Consider the following 23972-nt stretch of genomic DNA (forward strand, 5'->3'; position numbering starts at 1 on the left):
ACACGAACAAACAGCAGCAACAAACGAGGCGGTGACCTGTATTCTCTTCTCACTAAATATCTCCCCTAAAGCATCGCTAAAAGTAGAACAAATAGAAGAAGTCCAACTTACGGGAGAGCGAGTGGGTGCCTTTGGGGAGGTACTCGAAGAGCAGCGAGCTGTCCTCGCCCAGCATGTCGGCTTTCAGCGACAGCAGGCTGTTCTTGCTCATCAGAGCCGCTCGCAGGTTGGCCACGGTGGCGGCCTGCAGCGCCTCCTCCTTGTCGGGGGTCAGGGGCTGCGGGATGTAGCCGGGCTCCCCGGCCAGCAGCGCCTCCTCCACGCTGCCCAGGGGCTCTGCCCTGCTCTCCGAGCTGCTGGGCTCCGGCCCCGCCGCCTCCGCGCCTGCGGGAGGGAAGATGCGGTCAGACAACTCCAGGGCTCCGCTGCGCTCTGGCAAACGGAGTGCAGCAGCACTCGGTCTGGCTTTGCTTTTCACCTGCCAGCTTTGCTTTTCACCTGCCAGCGCTGCTCCCGCTCCTCTTTTCCTGCCTCACACCGCGGGTTCTGTTTTTCCAGCCCGCTCCCTCCTGCCCGGGTCAGTGCCACACTGTGCTGTGCAGGCAGGGCACAGCGAGGGGATCTGCATTTACCCACCACCTGGATAAGACCGTTTATTTATCTTAAATTAAGATTTCAGGATAATTTGATAAAACTGAAATGACATTCAAAGGTTTAAGTTTTATTTTTTTCCCTAATTTTACACTCCAGTAGACCAAATTTTCACTCTTGTTTCTTCCCCATGATGAAGGTTTTGAGAAACCCAGCCTCTAAAAATGGGGTGCTGAGTACAAATCCCCTGGGGTCACTTCCCTAAAAAATACACAGTAACCAGTGGTTCCCAGCATATATCACACAGGGTGGGTTTTTATACAGAAGTGTTACAGTTTAAACAAAAAGATACCACAAGCCACTTTACACCATGTAACTACAAAGAAACTGTATAAAAATATAACATAGTAGTAACAAACACATCAATTACTGAACCCAAACAAAACCAAAAAAGCTACGATAAGGCAAACTCCTACCTGCAAAAACAGAGTTTATTTTTGTATTTTCGGGAAGGTCTAATTGAAGGGCCTCCTTTGTTTGAACTTTGACTCTCTTATCAGCTTAAATAATTTATGTATTTTTATGCAAAGGAAAATGACTCTCAGACTCCTCCCTATTCTTTACATGAAACAACAAAAAATTACACACAAGAAGGGCTGTTAGTCCATTTAAAAAGTGCATGAAACAAATTGCAATTACCTACTCCACAATCTGCAGCAGCAAACACAGCTGACACACTCAAAGCCCAGCTGAGCACCTGGCAAACGGAGCTGAAGCTTCCCAACAAACTTATGCCTTTGTGGCATTTCTCCTATCAATGCAGAGGGGAAAAAAATCCATATTCAAAGAGCAGGTAGAGATAATGAGCTATCAGATGGAGAAAGAAGCTGTTTTGCAGATCCTGAATACTTTATTTGCCTCCTAGTTTAAAAGAGATTTAAATCTACTTGATGCAAGAGGGAACTAGAGCTCAAACCAGTGGTAGGACACTTACAGAATTAATCACCTGCTGCTTTCACAAATTCACTTGGCGCTCTTCAGGGCAAGGAATTGGGGTGTTGTCCAGACTGCAATAAACTCACTCCTGTACAGAAGCTCAGAAGGGAGGAGGCAGAGTGGGACAAACCAGCACTCAGTTTCCACAACTTCAAACCAGGGCAAGGCATTAATCTGCAAAGCCTGATTAAAAAATGCTAATGAGGACACTGATACCGTGCCCACCTCCTGTAACCTGGAAAACAGCTGAAGGAAGATCATTATTTTTATCTCCATTTTACAGGTGGTGGCTGCCAGAGGAAGACGTGGGGACATGCTCAAGGTGCCCAGCCTGTGGAGCCAGCAGCAGCCAGAGAATTCCCCAGTCCCAGCTCAGGGCATATCAGATTCCAGAGCATGTTCAGATTGGTTTTACTGAGCTGCAACTGTTCTGCCAGTACATCCTACTGCTAAATTGTTCCTTTAAAAAACAAACGGCCTCAAAGCAAACAATAAGGAAAAGCAATCACAGGCAGAGTGCTCTCACACCCTGGAGATGGGGAATGGGCTGGGGAATACAAACACAGTAGGAAGTTCATAAATGTGAACTACCAGAGATGCTCTCTGTTTAAAATAAACCATTTTCCCTCCTCCACCTGTGTTTTGCTCATATAATTTCATATTATCAGTTTTATTAAATCTCAGCCAAGCGGAAGAATTCAAATGCTTTGAATTTTTACGTATTTTGTCATCCCTCTGTTAGTGGCTCACAGGATATCCACTTTTCTAGATGCTAATGAAGGTTTTTTAAAAACAAGCCAGCATGTCTACATAAAGGAAAATTACAAGAGTAAAAACCAGCAGCTGTTACAAAAGGTGGTGAAGGAAGCAAATTAAACTTTAGCCCATTAAACTGATAAGGTAACAGCATCATCACATCAAAGGCACAATAATACAACTGTCCCACTGCCCACACGGGGAATCACAGCACATAACTCGGGCCAGAAAGGGTGTCTGCCCACAAAACTGCATTCCCAAATAACCAGGCAGGCAGGGAATCACCTTGTGCTTTCTGCACTCCTTTCTCAGAGCCTGTTACAGCTGCTGATTGACAGTTGCCAGAATTGGCTGCTGCCCGCTGCACATAAACACTAATTGCTAAAACACACACAGATTAATTGTAACCACAACAAGACATTAAATGTTCCTCAAAAGCCAAGATTAGAGACAGACAGTGAAATAGATGCTTCAGAGCTTCCAGTATTTATAGCTGATGTAATCTAATCAAACACACATTATGGCAAAATAAATATCCACTTAGTCACATAAGTACTAAAATACTCTCAGCACACCAAAACCCAAAAAATGCACCAAGTTCCTCTCCACAATGCCTCCAAAACCACTTCTCTTTTCTCTAGAATGCAGCTCCTTTTAACAAGATTTAGCCCAAGAACGATACGAATCGAAAGCACCCGTCACTTCCCCGTAATCCAAACTGTTTACTCCAGCCTCAGCCCCACGTAAACCAGGCTTTGCTCAATGAGCTTCTATTCTGCAATTATTCACTGCTCCATCCAGAGCTCCATCCCAGCCCTCCAGAGCTCCTTCTTCTCCCTGCTGGGGCAGCTCACAGACTGCAGGGCTCCACACGCAGGGAATCCCGAGCTAAACACGGGATTAATGCTGCTTGGGAAACTGAGCTCATTAGTCTCTTTAGCAAATCATTATTTTGCAGTTATTCTATTACACCAGCCTACTTTCCAAAACAAGGAAGCTTTAGAAAAGCTTTCTTAAGTTTGTTGACTTGGACGAATATTTTATTGTTAGCTTTTGTTGTCAAATAAAACACTGAGCCTATTTTTTGACAATTTTGGCAACAGTATCTCCATGCAATTCTGAAAACACATGAAACATCACATAACAGGGATACAAGGACTGCAAGCACCTCCTCACAGAGGTCACCCATCCCAGCTGAGCTCAAAACTCACTTCATTCCCAGCCACACAGACCAGGCAGGCTTTAACAGATCCATGAAGAGGAATAAACCTCACACCAGGACAACAGGAGCAGCACAATATTCCCAACACACCCAGGGTGGCTGCTGTGTGAGCTCTGGAAGTCCTATAAACTGAGCTCCTGTCACAAACCCAGGAGTGGGAAAAGTAAGTTGCACCAGTCACAAAAAATCAAACACTACAGACATCTGTTTGGCAGCCCCTTGGAAAGGGCTGTGGCACAAATCAAAGTAATGCAATCTACTTAAAGTATCCAAATGTTAACGTGATAATTTATTTTCAAAGATCTAGGAGGAAGCTGACAGTAAAATCACCTAGTCCAACAACTGAACAAAACACACATGCCATCCCAGAAACAGCAAGGGAAAGCTCCATTTTAAAGACTCCATTTAATACCTTAATTAATTACTTTAATACACAAACCAATTTTTTTCTCTTGTATTTCTTCTCCCTGCTTCTGTCATTCCTTCTCATTACAGCTTAAACTCAGCTGTTACCAAAGTACCTCCTCAGTGTCTGCTTCTCTCACACCACTTATTTCTTGTTTGTACTGTGTTTTAACCTTCTCAGTAAACCCCCAGTGGGGTTTCCCAGACTCCCAATGCTATTATTCTCTTTCATAGTTCTTTTTTTTTTTAATTATTTTTTCCCCTTTTCATCTTTTATTCCTGCTCTCTTATGTAGACAGTTGAACATCTAGAAATCAGTAACTGGAGAACTAAACCCATGAGAAGAGAGAAAGGTGTGAAGAAAAGCCATACAGGGCTGCATCTGCTGCTGGAAAACTCAAAGCAGAAACAAGCTTTTTCCCCAAGAACTAAAGGCAGTGTTTTGCCAGGTTGTTCTTTCTCAATATTGCTCTTTTTATTACAGTCTCGAGGTAAGAGGGGATCAAGAAATCTGTCATCTCCTCTTCAAAGCCCCGTTCAGTGTGGCAGGAGCTCAAAGTAGGGATGTTTCTCCCTTGGTGTCCCAAATTTCTGGGGTTGTGTGGCAGAGGTGACCCCCAGCAGTGAGGGGGAACCAGCCACAGGCACAGGAGTCCTTCAAAGGAGGGCAACAGTGCCTCACTTATCATTTACAGAGCTTTAAAACAGCTCTTCTGTGTTTCTCCATCACCCTGGCAAATTTCAGGAAATTTAGGGAGCTCCCAACCCCACTGGAATGCAGGGGTGTTTCATCAGCCATTCCTCCAGCACACCTTTCTGAACTCACCACTCAGCACCTGCAGGGAACTCTCTGCAAGTCCCACAACCTCCAAAGACAATGAACAATTCAACAGCCACAAGAATCTCCTGAGCCTTCCCCACAGCTCACCCCACCTGCAGGACCCAACCTGGCAGAATTAGGGTGGAAAGGTGAAGGGAAGGCACCTCTGTCAGCAAGGCAAGAACCTGGGAAAGCACAGTCTGGAAACAGGAGCAGCTGGACTTAACCTGAGGTGGTGTCACCATCAGACAGGGACTGAGAAACCATCCTGACCTAGGGCAGCAGTACTGCTCTGTCACCTGCAGTCACCTCTAAGAACTGGAGAATAAATTAGGCTGAAAGTGGCTTCAGAGCTACTAAGGATTCCAGTGGCTTGTACAGCCCAGTTGTGGATATCAGCAGGGAGGACAGAGCAGAACTTCCCCAGGTCCTTCCTCCACCTTTGGGCCACTTGGTGAGAATCTCCTCCTTCCACCCTGTGAGAATCTCCCTTCTTGTAACTCACATCCAGTACCTCTCAACCTTTCTCAACCCATATCTCAGAAGGGTCTGGCCCTGGATAATCCACCTCCCCCTTCTCTTCCTGAATATTTTAGACCAAGCTGTCTCAGCCTCTCTCTCCTCACACACATCATCTCCATGGCCTCAGCTGCCTCAAGCTTGTCAAAGTCTTTCTTGGCCTGGAGATCTCCAAGCTGGATGCTGTTCTCCAAATGCTCTCCCTAAGGCAGGCAGCCAACCTTCCCTGGCTCTGAGGGCACACAGCTCCTCCTCAGCTCCTTACTCCCCAGCAGACATTTGCTGCAAAGCTGCTTTCTCTCTCCTTGGCTGCCAACCCAAACTGCTGCACAGGCTTATCCTGTGCCACATGCAGCACTTCCCACTTGTCTTGCTGGAATTCCTGCTGTGCCTGGCACTGCTGCCTTCCAGCCAATCATCCCTCCCAGTCTGGTGCCATCCAAAAACTTGCTGAGGGTTCACAACATCCCACCACACAAGTTGTCAATGAACAAAGTCAAGCATCAGGTCTGGAATAAGCCTGGGATGGATGCAGGCATCATACTGCCTGGGGCAGATGTTTTGGATCTCCTGCACACAGCTGCATAATTTTTAGTGTGATGGAAAACATATTTTTTTTTCTGTTTACATCATGGCAAGCAGAAAGGGAAGAGGTCCCAGCATCAGCAACCTCTCCCACCCCAAATTCCTGCACCCTCCCTTGCTACTCCCTCTGTGGCACCCAGACCACATGTATAGTTGTGACAGAACTTGATACAGGAACTAATACATTAAAAATAAAATGATTTATGAAAAAAGTTATATTTAAATGCAGATCAGTTCCCCTCTCTGGTTCTCTACATGGTCACACAGATTTTCACCAGAACAACTGCAGGAGAGTGTGGGCTGCAGCTAAGCACCAAAGGAGAGTGGGAGCCACTCAAACTCAGCTTTTGTTTCAGGTACACTGACAAAATGTGACCCAAAAAACTTAGGTGAAAAGACTTAATTTTCTGAGGTTCTTCAACCTATTTGGGTCAAGTATCTGCCTGACAGTAGATTTTATCTAGAATTCCAAGGATGATGTTTCTTGTGTAAGATTAGGAAGGTTTGGCTTGATCTCCTTCTGCACAAAAGGCAATTAATTTTTAAACTCACAGGGAAAAAAAGAAAAAATAGCTTTCATTTCATAGTGTGTTTTTTGGTTGGGAATTATAAAAAATAAAAAGGAGCACACAGGCTGGCAGAAAAATGACAATCTTTTACCAGCTGCTAAAAATATCCTTGAAGTTTGTATTTCAGTTCTCTCCTCCTTTCTAACAGAAATCTTCCAAAAGTGTTTCACAACTCACTGTTTGCTAAGCAAACCCCAGCATTCTCACCCACTGCAATATTTACATGGGGAAGTGATGCCATGAGCTATATTGGGTTTGATTTGCACTATTTTACAACCATAACAGCAGACATGTGGATACAATAAATGTGCACAGCATTCAGAATCAGCTCCAGTTTCCTAGAGAAGGAAACAATCAAGCAAACACAGATATTTAACCACAACACATATGATCATTAAAAACTGTCTTTATGTTGAAGGCTGTAAAACATCTTAAGTGAATCTTTACAGAATCCAAAACTTGTTCTCCTCCAGGCTGTGCTTTCCCACCCCTGTTCTTTCAGGTTTGAGCCCTACTGCAGCTTCTCCACCATGACTCAAAGCTGGGACTGCCAGGATTTCAGTTCTGAAAAACACTGTCCTGCAGGAAAATGCCAATTTCCAATGCTGCTCCTGTTTCTGGAGGGCTCAGGAGCAGCCCAGGCCAGCTGAGGCTCCAATGTAATTTTCTAGCCTACAGCCATAGGATGTTCACAGATATCTGTGTTTCAGCAACAGAAACATTCTCCTCACCAGCTGTAGATAAATAAAATAAACCAGGCTTGCTCTACACAAATATGACCTGGTTTTATGTTGCTATTCCTGCAGCATATTCTGAAAGCATAAGTGTATCCCCATCTTTGTCTTCCTCAAAACAGTAATCAGTGTACAAATAACTGGAAAATTCCCTCCACTCCCCCAGGTACCTGGAAAAAAAAAAACAAAAAAACCCTTTCCCGTAATATTTGTTTTTCTACCATTGAATCAAGTTCTGCAGACACTTTCCTGTGGTCAGCAAAAGGAGCTGCTGGCCCAAACCCTGCTGCTCCCCCACCTCTTGTCAGTGACCTCAACTCAACTGTTCCTTGGGCTAAAGAACAAACATGGCCAACTGCTGATCTTCCTAATAAAAGACAGAACAAATCCAAAAATGAGAGAAATGGTTAAACTGGGTGAGTTAATTGTTTTAGAAACTATTCTAAAAATGGGATAACACAGTATCCTTGCAGGAGCAGGAATGACTGGGCAGTGCAGAAGTACCTTTAGCCCCTCTTGTTTCTCCAAATTATACAGAGAATTGTACAGTAACTTGAGACTATCACTTTAAAAGAACTGCAAGCTTAACCTCTTTTTCCAAGTCTCTTAATTCAGGCAATAAAAGGAGTGACACTGTTCCCTGGTGCTCCTCGGGACAGAGGCAGACACAAACATGAAGGGACAGAAATAAAACATTCAAGTACCACATTAAATATGAATATTAGCACTCATGATATGACAGAATGGTGAGTTATAAACTCTGAAAATCCTCAGAACAAATATTTACCTTTTGAAACAAGTGCCTTGGAAGAAAAAAACAAAGAGAGAGAATAAAAAATAAATCAGAGACCAGTACAGAAAAGTTTGGGGCACTGCATCTTAAGAATTAATTCCTACTACACTTTAATGCAAAAGCAGCACTGCAAATAAGGAATTTAAAGTCCTGAACAGGGCTGATTGCAAAGAAGGAATAGAATTTATGTTAAAATACTGTAAGTTTCTTGATTTCTCACTCGTAATTTCAAAGTAAAGAACCAAAAATGGGTAAAAAGTTTATGAAAAGTTGAGATCTCTGTGAAGAGGAGCACAAGGAACAAATAAAATAGTGAGAAGGGCAATCAGGAGAGGGGAAATGCCTCTGATCTCTGGAGTTAAAGCAGATTAACAGAATCAGAACTGCTACCACAGGGAGGAGGAAGAGGAGGAGGAGAAGGAGGAGGAGGGCTTGGGAGCCTGGGGAAAATGGAATGCAGGGTGGGGAAAGGAAACAGACACTGAGCATTGAGCTAAAGCTGGTTTAGGGTGGAACCATTTTAAAGCCAGGGTGTAGCCAGGGAGTAAGTGTGTCTGGGTTTAAAACCATGATTTTAGTTTCCAAACTTGAAAACAACCTGACCTAACCCTTCAATAACAGAAACTCCAAAGCTACTCCTGCAAAGATTGGATCCTAATAACTCCATTAGCCTGTAGTGGTGATACACAGAACCTGAATTATTCACTGAGCACCCTCTGCAAAATTCTTGATGTGGACACAGAGATCAGTGGTGTTTGGGGTCAATTTTTTTTGTTTTTGTTTTTCTTTTGGTTTTGCATTTTGAGGCAACTCTCAGCCACCTCCATGCAGTGCACTGGTGCTTGAGGCACACCAAGATTTCCAGAGAGGATCCAGAGACCTGGGCAGCTCCTAAGCCCAAGGAATGCAGGCTAAGCCGATTTTGGGCTAAGAAAGAATTCAGGGGGTGGCAAAAGAGCCCAGAGCTGTAACCTCTCCATGCCTGGCTGCATCCCTGGCCACCAGGGGAACAAAATATCTCCCCTCAACTGCAGCAAAGATTTTAACACCTTGCACCATAACTGCAACGTCATGGCTGTAAAAGAAGGTGGAAAAATGCAGTAATGAATTTAATTTTCCAAGTGGCAGGCAATTTGCAGTTTATTGTTACCTACCCTCAAAAATACTCCAACACCTTTCCAATAAGCTGTTTTAATCCAGAACATCTATCCTGCTTAAAAAAGTGATCTTTCCAAAATGAGGCATAGAAAAGGACTCAGTAAAAAATTAAAAGTAGGAAATTATTAAAATTTGAGGCTGTGTTGGTTTTTAGGGCATCAGACATTCATTTGACAGCTGAAATTTTATCCAGACCAGTTTTCAGTCATGGCTGTAACAAACCATTAAACACCTGAAATTTCCCCATTGCAAGCAGGACTCAGACCATGGCAGGTGGACTGGAGACTCTTCAAAGCAAAATCCATTTAAAGGAAGAGTAAATGACTGTATTCTGTCCCAGTGACTTTTCTGGCAGGATTATTTCAACACTGACCACTTCCAAAACTTCTCTTAGCACCTCCTTCAATACATTCATTTTTGTTTTGTAGAACACAGCAAAAATCTTTGAGACTTCCTTAAACACCTGAATTCTGAGTACCAACACTACACTCATCTTCTCCCCCTTTCTCATTTTACAAATCTGGATTCCTCTAGTTGGGCCAACATGCTTGCCAAACACCACAGTGGAAACAGGGGAATTTTTAGGGGAATTACTTATTTAATAATTACTTGAAAATATGAATCAAGGGAAGATCTGAAGATTTGCACTGACAAAGGGACAGAGTTACAGGAAGCCCAGTAACTTGCTGAGAAAAACCAACTTTGTTCCAAGAATAAAATCACCCTATAATAAGGCAATTCACATTCACCTGCCTGTACTCAGGTCCAGAGACAGAAACTTTGTTGAGTTCATCTGGAATGAGCTCTTCCTTGCCTGCCTCTGAAGCCTTTTGCAATGTAAGCTCCCTATGTGATCCAACTGTTCAGCATCTGTGCTCCCCAACAGCTCCTGTAATCATAATTTGCTCTCTGGAAAGCAAGAGAGAAAAAGGGAAGGGGAATGTTGATGGCACCAGCTGCCTGCAGGGTCCTGGGGAGCTCAGCAGCCACTGCAGCCACACGAGAGCCATGGGGAAATGAGGGACTGAAACATCTCACCAGGAGGGAGGAAACTTGTGCATAATTAAAGATTTTGATGGGGAAAACGTTCGAGGAACTGTGAGCTCTGCAAAGTCAGAAGGATACAGCAAAGTCCTGCCTGTCCTTCCCATGGAGGTCACTAGTCTGGGCTTACTCAAGCCCTGAAGCTCTTCTTAACAGAACACAGCAATTCTTCTACATGTATTAAAGAAAAGAGTTCCTAAACTGTAGCCCCTTTAGAAAGGGCTGCTCTGTTTTTAAAATAATTAGCTTCATTTCACAGTCAATTGGCACACAGAAATTCACTTGCAGCTTTTGGGTGCAAACACTCAGAAGATGTGTGGGAGTATTTCCTTGGAAATAAATTCCTGAATCAGAACTACCATGCTTGAACTAACACATTAATAAAGCCATCAATAAATTCTTCAAAAGACACCCTTCAAGTAGCAGAGTTTTCCCTTATGTGAAGAGACAAAACCAGCAACACTTTGCTGTTTTAACAGTGAAGATATCCATTCTCTTTTCCAACTACCAACTGATCTTGTTGTCCACACACTCAGGATGTACAATCCTGTAAAAATTTTATCCAGCAAGGTTAAAGGAACAGGAACCTAAGGCAAATAAAGATGTTCAAGGCACAAGACTACTTCTGAATTTCATAAGAATCTTTGATACGAAGACTAACAAAGAGCAACATGTTTCCTTAGAAAACCTATAAAATTCAAGAAAAAGGGATAAAATAAAATTCTTTTGGCAAGTCCATGGAGGAAATTATTTGTGGCTCAATTATGAAGAAAGTTATTATTTATAAAAGCCCATCCTTCAGTTTACTTTGGAGAACTGCTGTTTCAAGTTAATATGTCTTGGTGAGGAAAACATATATATTAATGTTTCCTACAAGAAATGACAGACTGACATCCTGAACACCCAAACAGGATGAGAAAGACAAAACCTAATGAGTTAGATGCTAAACAGACAGTCCAAATTAATAAATAGAAACTAGCATGTAAAGATGGTGCCCATCCAGCTTTGTGCTTGACTGGCAGCACCCTGAGAAACTGAGAGCTGAATCACAGTCCCAATCCAGCACCTCAGTTTTTCATCTGCATTCTTTTGCAAATCCTATTTGATCATTCTTTCTTGGATGAAAAAGACAATCTTCATGGCAGACATTAACAATCTCTTGCTATTTCCATTATGTTAGATTAGCATTAATAAGATTACTCCAGACACTCCTTTTTATTTTAATCTCCAACGTTGTCAGATTCAAAGACTCTCAACAGCACCTCACCAGAATATGGGAAATGAACAGATTCACAAAGAATTTTCTTACTCTTTGAATTGAAATAAAATCTGTGTCTTTTTTTGGACATGTCATTGATTTGTATTTAAATAGTACACTTAAATATTTGGGACACCTTAATATACCTGCCTGTAGTGATAAGAATGTTTTTCCCACTGAAATCAGCACCACTGCTGAGTATGAATGAGCTGAGTTGTTTCAAAAGCAAAGTTTCAGTGACTGCAATGTGCTTCTTTGTAATATAACAGGAATTAAATAACCCTATACATAATACAGGAGTAGGAAGTATATTTTTCATCTGTGAATATCCTGCCCCAATCAATCACTGAATTTAAAGGGTGATGCAATGGTAACTTGCAAGATTCTCCTTCCAAAGCTGCTGAAATGCAGTGCTGTTTGCAACCAAAACAAGAGCACCTTGCACAATTTCAGGGGGAAGACTGAGCTTCAAAGAAGGATTCTCCTAAATCAGCTTTTGCATTTCCAGAATGTAATGTCCATGTTAGTCCAGCAGGAGAGAGACATTTGCAAACCACCCCAGTGAACCCAACAAGAGCTTTCAGCCTTAGCAAGCAGTATCTTAAAATAACTGATTAGATCAGAAAAGTGAACGAGCCCCAAAGTACAAAGAGTTCTAGGTAACTTTCTTTCCTCTTAGTTACTTCTGAAAGAACATTCAACACCCATTTCCTCAGTGAGTAGCTTTCCATCCTAGCTGTGAACATTGCTGATAGGGACACTTCTAAATAAATGAGGTAAAAGAGAGCCCTAGACTATGAAGTCTGTTTTAAAAAATGAAACCTGACTTACTAAATCAAAGACAAGTTCAAGCTGAAATTTATACAACCCAAATACTTGTTACAAGTGTCTGCACTGTGTCACTACCCATTTGCACACAAGAAAATCAATTATTCTTCACACTTAGGAGTCAAGTCTGCAATACCCCTAAAGCACTGCTGAATTCTAATAGGAGAGGGAAGAACCTGGGACACCAAAATCCAGCCTAAGCACAACCCTGTAGCTCAGGATATGAAGTTTGCAGGAAAACATCTCCCACCTGCTGGATGTGGGAAACACCCATGCAAGACCAGAAGACCCTACTGCTTGCAGGGCCCCAGACAGGGGTGTTGGAACCAGCACAGGTAGCAAAGTTGCTCTTCCCAGTGAAAGAGCAGCAGCCTCTCCTGAATGCCCAATTGATTTCCCCCAAACCACAAGTTTATCACACGAGAGGCTGCCTGTGGACAAGCTGTCCAAGATTAACCAAAACTGAACTGTATGGATCTCAAATCCTTTGAAATCATACTGAAAAATCCCCAAAGACACCAGAATTTGACCTACAACACACACAGGGCTTGCAGGGACAATCCCTGCTGTTAAGCCCATGAGCACCCTTTCCACAATTTCAGACCCCACAATGCAGGAACCTCCCTGTCCAGCAGGGCAGAAAGGACAATGTCACCTGCATTCACCTCTCCAGGTGGCCAATATGGGGAACCCAGGAGCAGCTCAGTCTCCACACACCCCCCTTGCTCCTCATGGGCACACTGCCAGCACAGGCAGCCTCTGAGCCTGCTCATTTTGGACAGCAAGAAGTCTTGCCAATCATTTTCCCCTTTTCTCTTACCAGCACTATTGGAATATTAAAACTATTCCCTCAACCACCACCATTCAGCTGCCCTTTTCCCACCACTGAAATCACCTCCTTTATTGGAAACTGCATTTAAGGCAAGATTTGGAACAAATAATTTGATGTGCCTGCTGACATGCTGTCTCAGCACTGTGCTGAGTCAACCCCTCGAGCCATCTTCCTCTCATCTGTGAGCAACCACTGCAATTTAATTCCTTAACAATTAGGAATTAAATAATCTAAGCTTCATTCAGCTTCCAGGAATACAATCTCTTCTGTTCTGCACTATTTTCCATAAAGACACTCAATTTTCTCCCAGCTTTCCAAGAGGATCAGAGCTGCAGCTCTGTTTCTGCAGCCACTCCAACGTGGCTGGTTCACTCCAGGTACCTGTCCAAACCCACATCCCTCAGACAGTACAAGTGGTCAAGCTGTTTTTGCCATGGAAAACGAAAAATAATTGCATAAGAACAGACACCAGGCAATCCATGCTGAGTCATCACTCAAAACAAGGATAAAATACATGCATTGCAAGAATGAGATTCTTCATAAATCACTGTTACCTTAAATTATATCACATTTTTCTTCTAACTGATGTTGTTTAGATTTTATCATCAGCTAATTAGAATAATTACATGCAATTATCTTGCTGCAGCAGATAACCATAAAACATAATAAAACTCAAGGCATTTGCAGAGTTACTGTTCAATGAAAACCACATTTAAACTCCAGTATGTGAGCAACCTCAACCTCCTTTTTCAAACCATAAAGACTTTGAAGACTTTCAGTACCCTTTGTATTGTTTTTTTCATCCAAATTTGGCAACATGAAAGTCTATAATCTCCCACACCCTCCTCCTGGCTGACTTGGATTCTGGAATGCAATGAAACACAGGCTAACTCACAGCACAGACTAAGTTCTTGAAGTCAACTTAAGAGAGTTTACTAACACACTCCCATAAGCCTTAGGAAAAAACCACCAAACTCCTACTTCAGAAACATTCCTGAATCTATTTATTGCCACTGATTAATGAATCAAACAGGACAGTTATCTTGAGACAAAAAAAAAAAAATACTAGTGAAGATTCAAAGGAAGTCAAGAAAACAATTTTCTTGTTGGCTACACATTTTAAACGCAGCCACTCGTCTCAGACCACAAGTAGTCACACATCAAAATACACTTGAAGCCATAGTGCTGCCTCAGAAAAACATGTTGTTCTTGAGAGTTACTGAACACTTATCCTGCCATTACCAGCAAGAAGCTGTGGTGGTTTTCTTACCCAAGAGAAAGTGACACTCGAATATCAGGAAATTCTGAAGATGGTATCGGTAAGACTAAATTACACCTGTGTGTGTGGTGTAATTACATCATCAATATACAGTGGAAGGAAAATTCTTCAACCTTGACATCAATGTCCACACCTGCTAAAATAAATTCCTTTAACCTTTCCACTCAATAATTCCAACAGAGTGGTGGTTTTGGGGTGATTTATGTCGTTCAAAGCCAAAACAAAACCACCATTTTTACAGGAGAGCCAGCCTCCATCGAAGCTCCTGACTGAACCACACAGTGCTTGGTGCTCTCAATTGCTGGCAACACAACTTTCTACATTTTTGTACTTCTGGCAAGCTCCTATTTCAGAGGCTGATAAGATCATCCCAGAAACAGACCTAATTAACTCCACGTTTTCAGTTTCATCCCCAAAAACTGGAAGAATGACTTACTTGGGTCTCGGCTGCTGTAGGGCCATCCTGAGGCAGGCAAAAGGGGCAGCACGGGAGAATTTGCCCTGCTGTCATCCTCCACTTGCTGCGTAATATGTCTGACAGTTTCTTTGTTTTTCCTGTTCTTCCTGCGGCCCGTGGGCTGCCAGCCATCCCCCACTCCTGGCTCTGAGAACCCACTCTGTATTGCACTATCCTTGGCAGGATGCAGCTCGCCCCCTCCGTAATGGGACGGTGACACCTGCTCCTCTTTGATCCGCAAAGACCCGTAGCCCATGTCACTAGCCCAGAGAGACTGGGAAGAAATGTCTTCGTGGCTGTCTGGTTTTGGTTCTTGATCCTCTTTCCCATAACTACTCCCTCCCTCGTGGCAGCTGGCGATGGCTGAGTCCCCAGAGGAGTTGGCTGGGCTTGTTCTCCGAGCTAACCAGGGGGATATACTCCTGCCAGCCACCACTGCCGAAATCAGAGCGTCCGTGCTGCTGCTGGAAGGGGCTCCCAGCTCATAATCCACGAGATCCTCTGAGGCATCAGACTTGATGCTGATGTCCAGAGCTGCTTTGATGAAGTTGTGGCAGGCCTGCACGATGTCTGTCATCTGCAGGTAGCTGGCAGCCGACATCACCTCGATGACGTTCCTGCTGGTCAGCGCCAGGTGTGCGGAGTACATGAAGTCAATGATTGCCTTAAAGCCCTGGGCGGTGACAATGTCCAGATGGGTGACTGTGGCCTGCTCAGAGGTTTTCTGCACCTGGCAGTAGAGGGTTTTGAAGTAGCGGCTGCTCCCCAGCAGGACGTTTTTGTGAGCCTTGAAGATCTTGCCCTCCACGATGATGCAGACGTCGCAGAGGATCCCGTGCTGCCTCTGCTCGTTCAGCTCCCGCAGCAGGTGACGGTAGTGGGAAGCAATTTCCATATCTTCCTTTCGGTTATTCATCTGGAGATCTTTATGTTTCCTCTTCCACAAGTCCTGCAGGGGGAAGGAAGTGACAGGATTACAAAATCCAAGGCAAGGTTGAGATAAACCCCAGGTTATACCAAAAGAAGCAACAGGTTCATCTGGAAGAGTGCCAAAATACAGCTCCTGCCTGCAGTGCCTCCACATTTGTTACAAAATGCACCTTATTTTGACCAGACTTCAAATAATTTACATTAAAAAGGCCTAGATTTGAAGGCAATCCTCCAGAGGCTCGTAACATCCCAGAGAAACTTTTCTTTAAATTACTACAGGCTTGTAAGAAAACCCATCTGAAGTAACCAGAGAACAACAGCTGTCAGTTTTTACTGTGGATTTGTTGAAGTTTGGTTTTGAAAGAGATACAGCACTTGAAACCATGCTCAGATACCCACAGACTACTGAGGGGCACACTGTCACACATTTTCCTTGAGGGAACACAGAAGAGCTGAAATCCTCAAACAGCAAGAGCTCATTGAACCCAGCATTTCCCTTGTTATACTGCCATGGAGGGGCTAGAAACATGGTTTAAATATAAGAAGAGCCACAGGCAACTCCAAGACCACAGATCACAAAGTTTTAAGTCCCCATCTAAACTAAACTAGCACAACTCTGAAAATAATGTTATTTGAACAAGCAATACTTTACAATAAACATGTTATTTTCTTGCTTTACATCTCCAAGTTTCCCCCACAGCCACCCTCAGATACTGAGTAGAGAAATTCTCATGATCACCTAAAGAAAGGATCCTTATGACCAACATAAAGATGAGAAAAATTCACAGAGCTTTTGACCACCTTTCATAAAATTTGGCAGCATTATCTGAAATAAAAGGTTAGTTGTTGTCAGCAGCAAGGTATCTTCTAAATTATGCTGGAGATTATCCTCCTCTTACATTCCAAAGCAGAAAAAAGGGTCCTAAATGTGGACAGGAATCAGCAATGAAAGGATTTCCAGATTGAATTTTTTCCAGTTACCATCTTTGCAACTCCATATTTGCCTTTGATGCCATAGCTTTACAGACACTTTGGCATTCAAATCTCCCATTTTCTCCAGCTTATATCACTTTTTTAAGGAACTTACTATTAAGATTTATCTACCATGGAACAGTGGTTTAATGATCCAACTAATTAAGAGCATCAAGGTGAAGGATATCTCACTCCTTTCTCTCAGAAGCTTAGAATTTATTCCAATATAAAAAGTCCCAATTTAGAATTGATATGAGCACCTCTCTCCATCCACGGAGTTTACCCAAATTCAGCCCCATCTGCTCAAACTGGCTCCAGCAGTGGGCAGCACAGCTGAGATTCAGGAACTTTCCCTGGCACATTCCAGTGTTTCCTGGGCTGTGGAACACAGATCCACCAGCACCCTGCCCCCTTCCCCTACCCTGTGCTATTATTATCATCTGCAGGAGCAAAATAGCTGCAGTTTAGGCAACACTGTGGGCTAGAAAAGAACCTCCAGCCCACAGAACATCCGTGGGGTGGGACCTCCTCCCAGAGAGCCACCTGATGATTCAAAGGTTCAAGTTTTGCAAGACAGCTTCAAGGATGGAGCTGCCTCTCTGCAGCCCAGAAATCCTCATTTGCAAGGCCAGCTGGTCCCTGATCATTGAGAAATGTTTGCTTTCCTCAAGAGAGGAAGGACCATCTTCCTGCAACACAGGCTGAACTATGCTCATCCACTTCAAAGCTGTGCAGCTTTTCTGCAGAGTTAAGCACAGACCACACAGAGAAACCAATCTTTTTTTTTTTTTTTTTAATTGAACTGGAAGAGGTCAATACCAGTGCAGCTGCACACACCTATTTACCACAGAAATATGCCCAGAGACCTCAAACCAAATCCTCACTCAGACACCATCTCTGTCTCAAATAAACAAAATAAATCAATGAAAATCAAACCAAGAATCAGGGCCAGGGAGTATGGAAAGAAAAATAAATTAATTTTCAGGTGTTTGGCCTGAAAAGGTTGTGATGGCACCAGCCAGCACAGCATCCCTCTAATCCAGGCTCTGGAGGTGGCTGCCAGCACTTCCCAACATCTCCCTCTTGGACAGAACCACCTCTTAAGGCAGAGTGACAGTTCAGTTTTGTCTTTATTCCAAAAACCACTACTGCATCTACTTTTAGGAGTTGAAGAGTCAGCTTAGTCCCCTTAGGAAATACAAATTGCCACACAGGATCAAGTGAGTTGTCCATCACCAGTCGTGTCTCCAATAGCTGCCATATCCACACAATTCAGGGGAAGATGTAAGAAAACCTCAGAGCCCACAGTGAGGAAAGGGTCAGAATGTTTTGGATATGGAATTTCCTTTCACTGTTCCTTCATGGATATTAAAATCCATATTCCAAGGCTCCCTGGAACTGTAGGGAGGAGGGGCAAGAAATCTCCTGCAAGGATAATTCTTTCTTCCTCAATTTCATACAGATTAGCAGCACAGTATTTGTCAATGTCTCCACTTGCTCTTGTGAATTTATGGCACAACATCTTTCCTTCTTCAACTGGAAATATTCAACTGGAAATAATATCAATTCCTAGAGAATTAATTTCTTTGCTATTCCATACATTTATTCAGTTTAGTTCATTGGGTCAGGGTCCACTTCAGATAAATCTTATCCTTTTTTAAGCTGCCTGTGGCAGAAATACAGAATTCAAAATATGTCTCTTGCTACCTTTGGTTTAGACTGGAGCAGTCTGAGGTTCAGGCATTGACATTGGATGGATGGATGGATGGATGGATGGATGGATGGATGGATGGATGGATGGATGGATGGATGGATGGATGGATGGATGGATGGATGGATGGATGGATGGATGGATGGATGGATGGATGGATGGATGGATGGATGGATGGATGGAGCTCTTGCCCATCTCTTTAGGAAATAGAAGACAAGGTCAGAAAAGATATCAGGGAATTTTTATTAAACACAAAGACACAAAATCTGTGCTAGACTCCTTCCTGGCCACTGAGGTGGGCACAATGAGGTGGACACTCCTGTGCTCAGTGTAATCAATAAAATGGAACAGTTTCCAAATCAGGAATTATTACTGTAGATGTCTTGATCTTCCTCTGTCACAAGGTCTGCTCCCTCACACATGTCACTCCACATCCAACATCTGTCACAGCATTGTACCTTTTAAACAAGAGGTCTTTGGGGGAGAAAATTAAATACGCCTCAAATTCAGAGGAATTAATTAGTTTTCTGTCTACCCATGTCAAACCAGAACATCCGTTTAATGTCAGGGATCACCAGGGAATTAATCCAAGTTAAATTTAAGGCAATTTGCTAGTAGTTAAAAATTCAGGAAGCTTTAAAACCCTGTGCTCTTGTGTTCCAATTTCACATGCTGTTTTGTGGCTTGTTGATGGTTTGTTTTTATTTTTTTTTTCCCTTTCCCTGGTAAGGATATTTATTTCCACTTAAAAAATGTTGTGGAAAGATTTCTTCAGAAAAGCTGTACCCTTTAAACTTCTGTAGATACACAGTGAAGTTGGAATAAACTGTGGAGATTTCTTAGAAACATATCTTGAAGATTAACAATGTATTTTTTGGTTTATCTCAGGTCTTTTTAGTACATGGAAGCTTTAAAAGTTGAGCATCTACCAGAATTCTTTAGGCCACATGGCCACAACACAGCTTTCCAGGAAGCCAATGAACCAGGAAAGCTCATCTGAAGATTTTCAACAAAATAAATTTGTAGCAGATCAAGCTTTCTTCATAAGCAGTTCACAGGCAGTTCAGTAACTCAAGTCTATTACTCCTCCAAAAAGAACTTAAAAAATCTCCCAAACCAAACCATTGCACATAAGAGCAAAAAGAACACAAAGTGAGCAGATTTAAGAGCCACTTTCATGCAAACTTCTGTCAAGATACAGGGCTGCTTTTATTTCTCATATCAGAAAAAGCCTGCTCTTGAAGTAAGCATTAATAATTTATACAATCTTTAACCCTAGCTAGAGTGAACCTATGAAAGTGGTTTATTTTGAACTGTCAGTACATTTATTTAAACATGAAAATAGCACCTGATGGCACAGTAAGAGTCTAAATCACACTTCACTTCTCATTGGAAAGGTTTTAAGAAGAGTAAATATTTCTTTATTGGCAAATTTCTCAGCATACACCCCATGAATGAGTCTCCTAACCAAAATCTTGATGTCACTAAAATTTGGGCACAAATTTGTTGCATCTAAATCCCAGTGCATTACTTAAATTTTGGCAAAAAGTCACAGATGAGAAATGAATTGCACACAAAATCCTCTGCAGAGCAGTCCCCTGGGAAATAGTGGGGACAAAAATAAACTTCCTTCCCTCAGAAAGAAAACAGGGAAAAAAAAAAAAAAAAAAGAGGCCTGGAGGTTTTATTTTTTTTTGGGGGGGGGGGGATGTTTGCTGTTAGGATTTGTTTGGTTGTTTGTTTACTTTTTCTTTTCTGAGAATGGAAGTGAAGTGAAGATTTAAACTACATGGCACTTTGTATCCATTTTCTCAGTGTTTCTACACTTAACACCAAGCACCAAAGGTAAAGAGCACCAAAATTCTCTAGTGCACTCCTCCACCACTCTGCTCCCTAGAGAAAACTTGCCAACTGGAATTTAACCAAAAATGTGTTGTTTCCTCCCCCCTCTCCCTTCAGAGAAAAGTAAAAACAGATTTAGGAACAACTCCAATTCACTCCAATGCTTTATTACACAAAAACCCAACAAACACACCCCACTTCTCTGCTTCCCCTGTGTCCTGTCCATGTTTCCACTCCCAAGACATTCCAACATTTTTTGAATTCCTCTGCAAAGGAGCTCTGTAAGGTGAGATTGGGCTTGAAATGCTTCCTTGCACAACAAGACACAATGTGCATGCAAGTTTCACTTTTATCCAATTAAAGACAACAGAAATGCCCAGGATTCCTACTCTCCATCTGCCCTGTGCTGAAAAGAAGGGAGAACAAAACCCTTTAGGAACTGAAAAGGACAGTAAAGGAGAGAAAAAGAAGCCTCAGGATATTCATGGATGGTAACTCTCTGCAAAGACACTGCTGAGGAGATTTACAAGCACAAATCTCCACAAGTGCAGAGTTTTCTCACAAGTGTGTTTGAGGAACAGCAGCACACAATTCTGAAAGAGCTTCAATTTCTTGATACTATTTAACACCAAATTATATTCATATGATCAGCTTTGTCCAAAATAGATATACAAAAAGGAACAGTTGCCAAAAAAGAAACTCCTTTACCCTATTCTGATTCATGAAATCAATCATTCCTTGTTTTAAGCTGGTCATTCCAAGCAGAATTCTGAATGCAAGGAGGAAGTGGCAGATGTTTGTAAACAGACCAAACCAGACCCTTGAGCCAGAAGGGTCACTCAGAGCTCAGGGTTTCATGCAAACAATGTGTGCCACTTCTCCCTGCTGCCCAGGGATGAGCACGTTTAATTGCAGCCCAGCATTGCTGGGACTTACAGGAAGAAAATAAAAGTTTCACCACTCACTTTGAGAACAACTATAGAAGTACAGAAAGGGCAGGGATTTGGCAGTAAACTTAAAGATAATTACTAATTCCATTTTCATTACCAAATTTGAGACATCTACTGAATTGTCAGTGATTGCAGGGCAAAAAGAGCCCCAGGTTCCCACACAAATTTATTAACATTGGTCTGATCAGGATTCACTAAAATTTCTCCAACTTCAAGCCAATGTTGCCCCATCACAGACAGCATTAAAACATCATCTCTGTTGTTTTATTAAACATCTCTGTTTAGAGTCTGTAGCAGATACAATCCAGAAAGTCCAGAGTAAAGTTCAAACAGCAGAGTAGAACATGACACACTCCCAGTGTTTCACCACAGCATTAAAGCTTTGTTGCCACAGTCCAAACAAGAACCACAAGAAAAATCTAACTCAACAGCACAACTTAAAATAGCAGGGAGTCATCATTAAACATTTCACTCTGCCCCAAAACTTTAAACCAGAGACATGGCTGTGGCTTTGACTTGTCAAACCATCCACTTGAAGTTATGGGTCAGCCAATGTGCAGGAGCTGTACAGCATAAAAATGCAATCAAAACAGGATTTTATAGAAAAATCCATTTATTAACATTCATTAGCTTTGATGGCACATGAAGAATTCCAAGAGAAAACCAGGACTGAAAATGAGAGGCAAGTGAAAACTGCTGTCCTCCACATTTTGGGAGGAGGGTAATGAGAATTCAAAATTTAGAAACGGCAAAGTTAAAAATTTTAAGGGGAAAAAAGAAAAGACAAGATATGCCTATTTTCCTATATTGTTCTTAAAAGTAACAAGTGATTTTGCTGATCTTGTTAAGGAAAATATGTAAACTGCAATATTGAATAAATAAACAAATAAAATCAAAGACAATTACTTCTTACCAGTAACAAACTGGGTTCCAGGTCTAGTGTTTCTCCTACAACAGCTGAGGACATCAACAGCCCCAGGGCAGCACAGGCAGTGCCCTGTTTGTGACCTTCCAACAGCACTGGTGGGAACTCTTCTAGGAGAAAGACAGAACTATGACAAAAAACAAAACCAGAACAAATTATTAGCAATAAACTAACAGTGAAATCTTTCAAAGTCCTTTCCCTCCAAACTCACTTATGGCATCCTTACTCATGACTTAATGAATTTCAAAAAAGTCAACTCCAAGCATATCAATACATTGAAAGTAATTAAAGCCTGGCTACCACTTTGTAATAATGCAAGCAAGAGTTACTCCTTAAAGGTATGGGAACAAAAAGGTCTAATTTTAGCTACTAAAACTTCAATCAGATCCTTGAACAACAGGGTTTCCTGTTTGGGAGCTTTTCAAAACATTCTCACTTTAATGACTCTTTAAAGAGACTCACCTTATCTGACCTATAAAATATTGAGTTTTAAAAGCTACCAGTGCAGCTCCTGGAAGAAATTTGCAGTGGAACACTCAGGAGAATTTCCTCTTGAAACATTTAGTTGCCAGTTTCTAATGGGTGACACCATTCTGGGTTAAGAGATTGTTTCATCTCAAGATTTGTAAAGTTTTGTGTAAAATACAGATATTTAGGTCTAGTAAGACACATTTACAGACAGGATTCTCAGACAAAACCTGAGTGTTTATGGTTACAAGCTACAAGGAGTAGGAATAGTTCAACTGCTCCAAGGCTTTTGTCTGTGAGGACACATCCACTAAAATTATCATCTTACATACCTATTTTTCTTGTATAAAACAAACTTAATTTTCTTCAGAATAGCATATACACCACCCTGGCAACATTTAACTTACAATCTTATGCTTCTGAGTCTTCTTTTATTCAAAACTTTATATTGTTAGCCATAACAAAATCCTTTTTGATCTCTGCATTTCAAACATCTTCAATACACAGATTAGCCCTCTTAATAAAAATAAACTATAAATCAATAGTGGTGGTTTCAAGACTGACCTTCTGTAGTAACAGATTGTGAAAGGAAATATCAGAAGATAAAACTTAAGAAAGCTTTTCCAACACAAATTAATGCCACAGAAGGTGAAATAAAATATCTAATAAACAAATGAAGTAATAAGGAAAATCCAAGCATTCTTATGGCAAACAGCAGAACTGAGAATCTTGAAAACAAATATGACCCAATTGAAGCAAACACCAGTGACTTTGTTCTCAGTTTCTGTTCTGGACTGCCAAGTCTTGCCTTTCTCTATTTCTGATTGCTTCTCCATAGCAATTGTTTTGGCTAGCTCTTTTTAGTCTTTTTATTTGGACAGTTAAGAAAAAATAAAGTGATGAAGTGAGGGAGCCAGACCAACCCAGACACATGGGAAAAGACTTAGGTAGCAAAGTGTAACAAGGTGTAGGTATTTCTATTCAGACTTGGGGCTGATAAAACTCTCATTTACACCTGTCCCAGAGCACAAAAAGAGCCAGAACAGATTGATAAAAATGGCAAAAGTGAGCCCTGCACTTTTTCTTTTTTGCTTGGAGCTCTGCACCTGTTTCCCTTTGTGATCAAACAGATCAGAACCGAGTGACTGTGATGGGTGGAGGCACCTCCGCCACAAGGCAGGAGCAGAACAACCAGAGGTATTCCTCCAACTTCTGCAGATAACCATTTCTAAATGAGCCCTTTTTATAAATGTTAAGTTTTACGAAGAACTGTCAGCCCTCATAATGTTCTCTCCAGGTTCCCTTTCTCTTTCCCATAGCACATGGCA

The 23972-nt window shown here is 42.0% G+C and overlaps 1 protein-coding gene across 13 annotated transcripts in view; it reads right to left on the reverse strand.

Moving 5' to 3' along the window:
- Positions 1-23972, reverse strand: part of ZBTB46 (zinc finger and BTB domain containing 46) — a 52502-nt gene that overhangs the window by 21336 nt on the left and 7194 nt on the right. For 8 of the 13 annotated variants that reach the window (XM_079321627.1, XM_079321624.1, XM_079321630.1 and 5 more), the window contains 3 exons: positions 22165-22303; positions 14826-15795; positions 112-384 (listed from right to left, as the gene is read on the reverse strand). In XM_079321627.1, the coding sequence (XP_079177753.1) occupies positions 112-384; positions 14826-15795; positions 22165-22218 (1297 nt within the window). In that variant the 5' untranslated portion in view covers positions 22219-22303. The remainder of the gene's footprint in view (positions 1-111; positions 385-14825; positions 15796-22164; positions 22304-23972) is intronic. The other 5 variants (XM_079321633.1, XM_079321622.1, XM_079321631.1 and 2 more) reach the window with 2 other exon arrangements.

Source organism: Erithacus rubecula (assembly GCF_903797595.1).
Source record: "Erithacus rubecula genome assembly, chromosome: 18".
Taxonomy (NCBI): Eukaryota; Metazoa; Chordata; class Aves; order Passeriformes; family Muscicapidae; genus Erithacus; species Erithacus rubecula.